General features: G+C 42.0%; 1 protein-coding gene across 1 annotated transcript in view; it reads right to left on the bottom strand.

Annotated features, from left to right (window-relative positions):
- Positions 1-12,254, bottom strand: part of BMP2K (BMP2 inducible kinase) — a 153,580-nt gene that overhangs the window by 19,524 nt on the left and 121,802 nt on the right. The window contains exons 12-14 of the mRNA XM_075284144.1: positions 9,646-9,741; positions 6,952-7,127; positions 874-1,034 (exon numbers count right to left, since the gene is read on the bottom strand). Of these exons, the coding sequence (XP_075140245.1) occupies positions 874-1,034; positions 6,952-7,127; positions 9,646-9,741 (433 nt within the window). The remainder of the gene's footprint in view (positions 1-873; positions 1,035-6,951; positions 7,128-9,645; positions 9,742-12,254) is intronic.

Below are 12,254 nucleotides of genomic sequence, written 5' to 3'. Positions count from 1 at the left end.
GTTAAAAATGACTTTTCCCAATGATAGAGACCCTTTAAAAATGATCAGAATATGATGATAACCAGATATTCTGGGTACAATGGCCAGCCTTAGTGGTTTGCAATCTGTGCTTTTGCCACACCTACTGAAGAAAAGGCAAAACTGGCCAGGTAACTGGGGCTTGTGTTACAATATATTCCCTTTAAGTATCTATATATGTTATTTGTAAGCTTTGCTCATGCATCCCACTACCCAACACTTTAAGAAAAGAATTTCATGCAGTTGGTTGGGCTCTGGTTAGTGAATAGAAAGATACAGACAGACATCAAGTAAAAGGAACAGGTGCTGTTTGCTTTTGTCAGAAGCTGCTGACAATCTATAATATTTTGTGAGAGTAATTTTAATACTTCATGAGTCTAGGATGAAACTATCAGATTAGATTCTACTATATGCAAGCAATACAAACAAAACAGGAGATGAACAGATTTATTTAACATATTATGGAACACGAAAAGTGACTCTTACAGGCAGAGACATATCAGATAAACTTTGCAAACATTAACATAATGTGCAAAAGGGCCAACTCTTCTTTCAGGTATCGTCATAGGGCATCACTGGTCCGAATCAAGAAGGTAACAATGGTGTAAAAATAATAAAATAGGTAAGAGACGTTAATGTCCCTCCTTGTACAGTTCATTTATAATCAATGTCTTCTCTTAACAAGCCCTTTCCCATGTCTTTTAATCCTAATAAAGTTAGACACAATGTTGCCCTTCAGACACGTAGAAAGAAGTTGTATGTTAAACTGTGGTCCATAAGTCAGGGCAAATTCTGGCTGGGAGTTTGTGTGTCCAATATATTGTGAAGCAAATTAAGCCTTCAATGTCCCCTTACTTGATCTCAGCAGGTCAAATTCCCTGTCCAGCAACTCTTCTTCTGTTAACTTGGAGAAGTTATCATCACCAAACGGATTCCAGCCCGACATGTCCGGGGGGTTGTTGGGGTTCTGTTTTGGTAAGCTAGAAGTGGGTTCCTTCTCTGGTACACCTGCAGAGCTGAAGCATTAACATACACAGTTACAATAGAATGACAAGTTTTATTCAGAAATACAAAGTGAGAGTTCATGGATTTCAATGGCTGACTGGCATCCATAACTTATAGAAAACGCTAATTCCTCTAAACTACCCTTTCATTCAAGACTGTGAAAAGGTGGTGTGGGTTTTTTTTTTCAAAAAAACTAATAATAAATACCCACAGCTGTGTGTTATGTGTTTTAGACACTTTTAAGGTTTTACTTGAAAAGGCGGGGAGGCTTAACTGCAACTGGGCACAGTTTAAGATAAAACATCCTCTATAGCTGTGCAGAAATGATGCCACAACATATTGGTGATAAGTAAGCAAACTATTTGTAGTGTAAAAGTAGTGAAAATACTTTCTGGCCCAACTTTACGCCATTTAAGTATTAGACACGTTTAGTCAATTTGCTCCAATAGGTAGAGAAAAGTTGAACTGGTTAACAAATATCATTAATATATCCTGCGGACATAAAGAGCAGCCTCTGTGACTAGGTCATTCACATAAGGCAGCTTGTTGTAAATAGAGCCTTTATGTATGTATGTATGTATGAATTCTAAGGGCCCCTTCACATGGAGTTTACGCTCCGTGTATTCTGTCCATTTTACACGTGTAAAAATGCCCGTGTAAAATGTAGTTATTCATTGAGTTCAATGGCTATTTCGTATAAAACGCATCTTTTTGCGCACGTGCAGATGCACGCGAAAAGACGCGCATTATACGAAAAAGCCATTGAACTCAATGGCTAACTACATTTTACACGTGTATTTTTACTTGTGTAAAATGTACAGAATACACCAAGCGTAGACAGAATACACGGAGTGTAAACTCTGTGTGAAGGGGCCCTAACAGTCAGTGCTGACGTATCAGCTGCCATATTCCTCCTAGCAGCAGAGAACATACTTGAGAATAAAAGGATTGGTTATGTTCAGATTCAACAGACGGATCCTACAGACCCCAGACATCTAGAGAGTTGGGAGGCCCCCTTACATATTATCAAGAGGTTTGGCCAAGATTAATTCATTGTTTATGGACAATTTACCTGCTATTATAGTAGTTAATACTAAGAAAGGGCGGCCATGTGTAGAATGTCTTGGCAACATGTCTGATTAGGGAGTCCCAAAAAGCCTATTTTGATTTAACTCAGGAACAAGCCAATGACGATCACTTGCTAAAAGCCAAGATCCTAGCTCGCTTGAGAGTAACTCTCACTCAAAGCGGCTAAGGTGTTCCCAGTTATTTGATCTATATCTGGTGTGGAAATAGGTTCAGCCCGAGGCCTTGAATCCAGCTGAGTTTGTGGACCAAGTGGTGTTTGAGCTCTAGTTGAGTGGCTTGCCTAGAGATTTACATCACTGGGTTGCTCGGGGAAATCCCCAGTCTTTGAATCAAATGGTTGCTTTGGTTGAAAGGTATACCTCTACTCAGAACTATCTAGGTCTTTATGCAAAGTCTCAATTACTGGAACACAGAATCGAAGCTCAGTTAATATATGGAAAAAGTGGCTCTATCAACAGAAAAGGATCAGGGGAAGCTCTTCATGAAGAGAGGCTTAACGTGTCTAAGAAGACAACATCTGTTATGTTGTGTTGGGTGTACAGCCTAACCGCAGCAGAGAGGAAAGACTTCTGATAGTGACCGACTGCTTCACCCTAAGTGTGAGAAGGAACGCTCCCTGCTGCGGTTAGGGTGTACAACTAGTGGTGTAACTACTGGGGAAGCAGGGGTAGCAGCTTCCACAGGGCCCGGGACACTAGGGGCCCGGCGAGAGACGCTTCCGCTGCGTTTTTTTTTTTGTTTGTTTTTTCTTAATAGGCCGTTACCGGCTGGAGTTACTCCAGCCGGTAACGGGCCCTATTTACTTACCGATCCTGGCAGGGACAGGATCAGTAAGTGAAGCCGCAGGTCCCACAAACACAATTATTATACCGCGGGGGTCTTTTCAGACCCCCAAGTATAATGATCGGAGACCCGGGAGAGGTAAGATAACATAAAAAACTGTGTTACTTACCTCTCCGCGCTCCATACAGGCATCGGGCCTAGTTGTGTGACGTACCTGACGTCACTTGACCGGGACCTGCGTCCCAGGTCATGTGACTTCTCTGACATCATTGAAGATGGCCGACACTAAAAGGGGCAACATGGTGGCTCAGTGGTTAGCACTGCAGCCTTGCAGCGCTGGAGTGAAGGGAAGGGTTCGAATCCCGCCAGGAACAGCATCTGCAAGGAGTTTGTATGTTCTCCCCGTGTTTGTGTGGATTTCCTCCCATTCTCAAAAGACATACAATCTACATAAAAAAAAAAAAAAAAAAAAAAAAAGATGTCCGACACCACCAAGGTCTGCAGGGAAGTCGGGGATAGGTAAGTGGCAGTGTTTTTTATGTTTGTATCCCCCCTTGGTCTCCGATTATTATACTCTGGGGTCTGAATAGTATAATAATTGTTCATGGGTGTTTATTATGGGCATAATAGTGTGTGCAGGGGCCACAATGGGGCATAATACTGTGTGTGCAGGGGCCACTATGGGACATAATACTGTGTGGAGGAGCCACTGAGGGACGTAATACTGTGTTACGGGGCCACTATGGGGTACAATACTGTGTTCAAGGGCCACTATGGGGCATAATACTGTGTGCAGGGGCCACTATGGGACATAATACTGTGTGCAGTGGCCACTATGGGGCATAATACTGTGTGCAGGGGCCACTATGTGGATAATACTGTGTGCAGGGGCCACTATGGGGCATAATAGAGCACGCAGAAATGCGGGGGGAAAGGAAGGAGGGGGACCATAGTTCGAGGGGGGTCAAAAGTTCGCCATGGGGCCCCGCCATACCTAGTTATGCCACTGTGTATGACCAATGCCGGGCTAAGCGGAGTTCATTCCATGCAGAGAACTGAAAGATCCTTAAGTTGTGATATCCCTCCTACTATTTTTTTGACCTTCATTTGACCTTTGTATCTGTACCTACTATCAATGTAATGCTTTTACCCTGGAACTTTTGTATTTGTATTTTGTATTATTATTGTATTATCTATGCTGCTGTCACACACTGAATTTCCCCATGGTGGGACTATTAAGAGTTAGTTCACACAGCTTTTCCGCTGTGTGACTTTTTCAGCGCGGCTAGCCGCAACGGGATGCCGATGCACTGCATGGCATCCTGGTCCTGATTAGGCCCGAATGATTGGGCATGCTGCTCCCCCCCCTCCCCCGCTAACTGAGACAAATAGCGAGGGACTCCCATAGAAATCAATGGGAGACGTTTTTGCGTCTTTTCATACTTTGTGTGAACATACTCTTCTAAAGGATTATCTTTATCTTCTCTTCTCTTATCTGGGCCTGCCCAAAGCAGGGTTATAGATCGTGGTTGGAGGTGTCAGCTGTTGGTGTAGCGAGGTTCACACTGGGCAAAGACTTTCCTTGTTTCTGGCAGTTGTGAGATAGTATTCCAGATAACCCTAGAAAAAATACTATTCCTGGAAAAAAATTCCCTGCAGAGGGCGCCTGTCACAGCTGCCTAAAAGGAAGTGTGCACATAAGCCCCACATGAAAGATACTACCTTGGTGGTAGGCAGAATTTCACGGTCTGACTATCCGGGTGGGTCAGAACTGCATCCAGAGATACCGCTTGTAAGAATGAGTCCTGAGTGTGATGAGACTGTGCAACTTGGACTTAAGTCTAGTGAGCTAAGTGTTAAAAATATGTTGCATGTCATGGGGCCTGATGACGTTGATACACAACTGTTATGTAGTTATGTGATGAGACTAATGTAATGTCGTATTGTGAATATACAGTCCAGTCATATTAATGTGACCACGCCTACTTTTGACGTCAATGTTACATAACCAATCACAGAAGGCACGTGTCATCAGCCATCTGGGTGCACTCATCATTGTGGAAGGCACGATGGATCAGCACAAGTATGCATCTATCCTTGCAGACCATGTTCACCCCTACATGCAAATTGTTTTTCCTCAGGATGGCATCTATCAGCAGGACAATGCGACGTGTCAAAGCACGCTGTGTATGTGCATGGTTCGAGAAGCATCAGGATGAGTTTACGGTACTTCCTTGGCCAGCAAATTCCCCGGACCTGAACCCAATCGAGAATCTGTGGCACCACCATCGGGTTGTTTGCGCCATAGAGGTTCAACCACATAACCTAGCGCAGCTGGCCATGGCACTAGAATTGAGCGTGGCTCAACATCCCAGTGACCATCATCACAATATCCCCTCTCTTCCTGCACATCTTGCAGCGGTCCACTCTGCGAAAGGTGGTTATTCTGGATTTTGACAGGTGGTCACATTAATGTGACTGGACTGTGTAACTTACCTTTAACTTGTGACTATAGCATGCAGCCTGTTCAGGTATATGGTGAATGTCAACTAGCTTGTAAACCAACTGTAGCTAAAGTTAAAAAAAGGGGATTAGCTCAGGTGTGCCCCTAGAGCAGTGATGGCGAACCTTTTAGAGACAGAGTGCCCAAACTGCAACTCTAAACTCACTAATTTATCACAAAGTGCCAACATGCGAATTTAACCTTAATAATGTGCGGATGCACAATTGCGCACAATTACAGAACTGCAAATTACGGTCATGTGAATGGGGCTTTATAGAGCTTTCTGCTCCACTGTGACCACCACCCAGTACAATCTGCTGCACAGTGGCCCCCACACACTATAATCTGCTGTACAGTGACCCCCACACAGTACAATCTGCTCCACAGATGGGTGCCCAAAGAGAGGGCTCTGAGTGCCTCCTTTGGTACCCGTGCCATAGGTTCGCCATCACGGCCCTAGAGGTATATGGTATGTGTAAGCTAGGGAATAATGTTGCTTTGACTGTTACATGTGAAAAAGATGTTACAAGCATTATTGTCTGCTGAAAAGGATAAAAGGATACTGAGCAGTTATAAGTTATGTGAAATGCCTGATATGTCGAGTTGTGCAAAACACGTTTTTTCAGGAGAATGAAACTGAAGAAGAATGGGGGGGGGGAATTAGCTGAGGAGTGCCCCTCCTAGTAAGTGTGTCATGTGCTTTTGCTGATTGTAATGCAGAGTGGTGGAGAATGGTGTAAGTGCTGTTTCTGGTGAAATGAATATGGTTAGGCATGCCACCCAGATGTCTACTGTACCTATGGATGACAAGAACTTATCCGAGATGGTTGGTGGCAGGTCTGTGAGCTTGTGGTATGAGAGAGATGTCAAGTGGTGATTGTGGTCCACTTGTTATTGTGGGTGACTGTGGAGCTGAACAGAATAAATCAATAGAGGTCAATAATACTACAGCTGAGTGGTCCCCCCCGACTGTAGGCTGAGCTGTGAGGAACGCCATCCCAGTACAAGTCTTTGGAACGCACTTCTGACAGTGGGGAGATAACAGCACCAATGTCTCCACCACCGGGGCTCATACTAGGAAAGCTGACAGTGCTCTGAATTCAGCGCACTGTCAACTTTTTTACGGTATATAAAACCGCACATTCATGAGGACATGAAGGGTCGTCTTTAGAGATGAGCGAGTACTGTTCGGATCAGCCGATCTGAACAGCACGCTCCATAGAAATGAATGGATGCACCTGGTACTTCCGCTTTGACGGCGGCCGGCCGCTTAACCCCCGCGTGCCGGCTACGTCCATTCATTTCTATGCGAGCGTGCTGTTCGGATCGGCTGATCCGGACAGTACTCGCTCATCTCTAGTCGTCTTTAATGAGATATGTGTGATTTGGTCCTAATTTAGTGTGAGCATTGGGCAGATGTAAATGCAGTTCCCATGAATCCTTTCCAATGTTACCTTTTAGTATGTAATAGAAAATTACCTTTTGACTGTTTAGTCTGCTTTTACATGTGTACATTTAAAGCAATATTACAGTAAAAGCAATAAGTTACTTACATGTTAGTATTACACAGGTTTCTCATTGCTCCCAGTTGCTCTTGGTGGGGAGCAGCATATGATACTAAGGCTGGAGTGAACTCCTGAGGAGAGGTCAGATACTGAGGCGGGTGGGACTGGTGATGGAGCAGGGCTTGCTGCTGCTGCTGTAACTGAACTTGCTGATACTGGTGAACCTGGTTAGAAAAAACACATAAGCAAAACCATAAAATAAGCTATGAGTTACAGTTCTATGTTCTCTTCTTTAAAAGTATGTATTGTCTCATTTTTATTTTATTAAAAAAATGCCAGATATTTAGCACAGATTAATTTAATAATTTTTAAAGCTCAAAATCCACTGCTTTCCTTTAAGCAACTATTTCATTACATCCATCTCCAGGATCATATGTAAACAGGCTGAAACGTTGCTTTGTCTATCTTGCCACATTTATCAGATACTGATGATTATGCATCAGCTTGCTGCCTAGGTTTCAGACCACCTCTGCTATCTAACTGCAATGGCTAGGCTAATGACGTCAATCCATGTTTCCAGCTACCTTTCCTCTTCTCTTCATTGTGATTGATGGTGCTTTTTGTCAGTTCAAAGTGCATTGACCTGTTTAGCCCTAAGGCCTAAGTCAGTGCCTTTGTTAGTGCTACGTGTAAATCCAGAAATAAAAATTTGTAGTTTTGGCCTAACCTGTACATCGCACAGGCTAAGCCTGGTCAACAACTTGTCATTGAAACCAGGTGGTGTGAGGAGGACACCACCCTAAGGTTAAGGCTCCCATAGGGCATAAAGTTATTGCTCTTTTTTTCCACAGTGCATTTCACAGAAAGTCAGCAAAGTTTTCGTCTGCAGACTTTACTTTTTTTTTTTTTTTTTATAAATTCTTTTTTTGTAGTATATAAATAAATCAAACAAACAAACAAACAAACAATACAAAGACAAGCAGGCCACAACAACATGGGCCAGCAAACACAGCAAGTCTGCAGACTTTCTGTCCCTATTATACCGATATGGAAAACGCCAATGTTTCCGTATGTATAATTGACATGCTGTGATTTACAAAAACTCAACATTTTTTGAGATCGTAACATTTCCATTGTGAATATTTTTCTGCAGAATCTCATCCACCTTGCAGGTACTAGAGCCAAATCAAGGCTTTGAGAAAAAGCTGCGTTTTTCTTTTTTTTTTAACCCAAGACTGGATTTAGAAGTTGTAACTTCCCAGGTCTCTTTCCTTAGGCCAGCGGTCATGTGCGGTGATCTATGCCTAGGTCTGTCTGGAAGAAAATCTGAACAGCAGGACTAGACTGTGCTGGGAGAGAATGGAGCATCAGGAAAAGGAAAGTATGTTTTTTTTGGGGGGGGGGGGTTTCACCTTCCATGGCCTAATTTTGGACAAACACTTTAAGTTCATAGCTGTGTGAGGAGAAGCAGGGGATTTGAAGCTTTGTAACATAAGATTAAACCCATAAAATTTGACGGCCTCCCTCAACCACACCTTAGATGCCTTCCAGGCAGTGTGGTTGCCTTGGGACTCTTATTGCACTCTCCGCGGTCTGTGACTCCGTCCTCCTTTCCCTTCCCTCCCCCTTAGTTTGTTTTATTTTGCTACTGATTTGTTTATTGTTGGATTTTTTATGTTTACTTGTAGGTACCATTTTTTTTTTTAATAAAAAATTTATTAAATTTTTAAAAATTTAATAAAAACTACATTTAAAAAAAAAAAAAAAAAGATTAAACCCCAAAAATGTATGTTATAAAATATATCTTCTGAAAGAAATTGAGAGAAGGCAAGTGAGTCAAAGTAACTTATTCTTATAGATATAGTTGGCTTTCACAGACATAACTGAGGGGAAGGGACAAATTCATTACAGCCTTGTCATTTCTCTTGTCTGGGATAATGGAGTTGCTCAGATAGACAACAAATGTTAATATGATCACTAATGCCTGAAAAATTGTGACATTATATTAGAAAAAAGTGTTTGCCCTGCTTGGTCACGAATATGAGATGCTGAAAGATCACACAGTGAAGTCTAGAATAATATTCCATTGCTAAAAATCATCCCTAGTAGCTTCAGGTGTCATATCTGGTTATATCTTAAAAAACAAAGAAAAAAAAAAAAAAAAAACACAACCAAAACAGTACACAAATCAATGGGCACCTTATAATAGGCACACTAAACCTTTTTGGCCTGGAAGAGTCATTTGTGCTGCAGACTTCTCCGATCTCCTAAGGGTAGGTCCACATTACCATTAATCTAATCCATTAGCATGAGAGCAATGGACTTTAATAGGATTAGAGTGATTGATGCAGATGGAGCACCCACTCCAAATTAGACTCCAATGTAAAAAAAAAAAAAAATGAAATAAAGCTAATAAACAGCAAAAAAGCACTGATTTTCAATTCTACAATTCACACACTAAAATGCATATCTTAAACGAATGTTTAGCGGACGACTGGAGGTACACTTTAAAACATGGTGGGTGAGCATCACTAAAACCAGTGCAACTGCAAAATGGATCCCATTACCGCCAATCTGGTGGGTGCTTTCAGTTTCTGAGATTGGTTGCTATGGATTTCCACGTTTCCCTTGCACCATACTTTAATATATCCCTCGTGCATTTATGTGCTATTAAAAATAAACTTATTGTAATTTAGCAAAAGTAAAGCAACATAGTTAAGCAATGATGTTATGCGGACTTACCATAGCTGGATACTGAGGTGGGATTTGTTGTTGCTGGTATAGGGAGTGCATCAAATATTGTTGCTGTAGAAATTGCTGCTGAACTGCCTGTTGATACTGTATACAGTACAAGACATACTGGAGTTTAGGGTAGGGTTAATAGTGCACATATATAATGGAACGTGTTCAGACTCACACATATCACTATCTTCTCTTCAAACAGAAAGATATTTTTTGCTAACTAACAGAAGTATAACATATTTCCAAGTACCTGCAGGGATAACTGTAAGCATTACATATCCTTCCTTCAAGAGCTTTTCTAGGTCTCTAACATTAATTACCTTTTTTTTTTTTTTTTTTTTACAATGCCTTCTTTCCATGCCCATAGCCCATTTCCAGTGTTGTATTACCTAATGGTTATTCATAAATAGGTGGCAATGGTCAGTCTAAGTAGGAACCCCTTTTATGCTAGGTTGACACTAGCACCACCTCTCCATTGCTCTCTGGGTCTTCAATGGAAAATGGGACCATAGCCTTAAGAAGGCATAGGGACTGTTGATTGACAAATCAAACCAGTTAATCATAAAAAAAAAAAAAAAAAATAAAAAATAAATAAATGAAAAAAAAATCATACTTTAGTTACACAGCTTTAGAAAATATTGCAAGTGTTAAATCTTCTTCATAGAGTCACCAATAAACACTGCTAATTTTAAACTAAGCAGTGCTTTCTTCATATATGTATACAGACTGGAATTCCCCAATACATTCAGAATTCTGAAGGTGAGCCTTCTAATCGATTAGAGTCAGTCGGCCCATACAATCTCAGTTCTTAGAGGAAAATCAGGAAATTGCTATTCTAAGTGTTGCTAAGAGTTATTCACATCTCAGCCTTCCATGGATGAGATGGGGATAGCCCGGTCTCCTCCTCCCTGTTCAAGGGGTATTCATAAAACTCTACTAGGCGTCAACACAAAAACAACACAATCTTAGACCCGATTCACAGCTGCGTTCGGTATTCCGTTTGGAGAGTCGGCTTGGGGACCCCCCCAAATGGAATACCGAATGCATTAAAAAGTTGTGAGCAATGAAAACACACAGATCCCATAGACTATAATGGGGTCCATCTGTTTCCCGAGCTGTGTCCGCACAAATCATGCAGAGACAAAAGTGCTGCTTGTTAGGACGTGGATGTGAGTTCTAGGTGCAAATTCAAGTTTTGGTGATTTTTTTTTCAAAATAATTTGTGTCAGTCACAAACTTACATAAATGTCGATTATGGTTGTATAATCGTCAGGTCTGCTTTCAGGAAATACATAGGATTTAGGAGTACATTTTATATTTTGTGTAAACCCTATATTTTATAAGATACTTATGTACAGTGTCCATATTAGGACATCCTCAGATATCAGAGTCAAACATCAGATTAATGCTAGTTTACAGCTCTGATACCTGACTTCTGACATCTGATTTGTCTGACACCTGACTCTGACTAGTGACATCTAATACCTGACCCTGATACCTGACCCTGACACCTGACTCTGACAACTGACACCTGACTTTGATACCTGACTCTGACACCTGACCAGACTTCAGCAGCTTTATGAAGTTACCTCCCTCAGAAGCTCTGATTGGTGGAGATGCTGTCAATGACAATTACTGCAAGAGTCTCATCCAATCAGCTCTACTCCTCCTCTACTTTGTGCAGGACTTTTCTCTCTGATGATTTTTTGGTAAAATCTGCAGCAGGGTCTCCTATGGAAGATTAGTTGAGGTTCTTTGGAGCTTATTGGTGAATTTTTGTAGCGCAATGTTGTAGGTCCCGCCCCTTTACTGTGAGTCTACGCCCGTTTTTTCACAAGTTTTAAAAGTATTTAAAACACTTGATAAATGTGGTGCCCAACATGTTACAGGGTGTATTTGGTGAAAATGATACTAGAATTCTGGAGCATTTCACTTGATAAGTTTCCACCATTGTATGTGCTGGCTTGTATGTGATGTCTGAGTCTGACCTCTGAAAGAGTCACAAGTCAGGTATCAGGTCTCATCTGAGTTTCTCAGCCTGCAGCTCCTATATACACTGTATCTTCTACTCCTGCAGGGGGCTCTGTAATCCTGGCCAATCATTAGCAGGCATAGTGTATGTGCTGGCTTGTATGTGATGTCTGAGTCTGATCTATGAAGGAGTCACAAGTCAGGTATCAGGTCTCATCTGAGATTCTCAGCCTGCAGCTGCTATATACACTGTATCTTCTACTCCTGAGTGTCAGCAGGGGGCTCTGTAATCCTGGCCAATCATTGGGAGGCATAGTGTATGTGCTGGCTTGTATGTGATGCCTGAGTCTGATCTCTGACGGAGTCAGAAGTCAGGTGTCAGAGTCAGGTATCAGAGTCAGTTGTCAGGTGTCAGAGTCAGGTATCAAAGTCAGGTGTCAGTTGTCAGAGTCAGGTGTCAGAGTCAGGTATCAGAGTCAGGTGTCAGAGTCAGGTGTCAGAGTCAGGTGTCAGTTGTCAGAGTCAGGTATCAGAGTCAGGTGTCAGAGTCAGGTATCAGGGTCAGGTGTCAGGGTCAGGTATTAGATGTCACTAGTCAGAGTCAGGTGTCAGACAAATCAGATGTCAGAAGTCAGGTA

Source organism: Leptodactylus fuscus, chromosome 1 (genome assembly GCF_031893055.1).
Source record: "Leptodactylus fuscus isolate aLepFus1 chromosome 1, aLepFus1.hap2, whole genome shotgun sequence".
Classification (NCBI taxonomy): domain Eukaryota; kingdom Metazoa; phylum Chordata; class Amphibia; order Anura; family Leptodactylidae; genus Leptodactylus; species Leptodactylus fuscus.
Note: the sequence above shows the minus strand (reverse complement) of the source record. Positions and strands in the feature narration are given on the sequence as shown.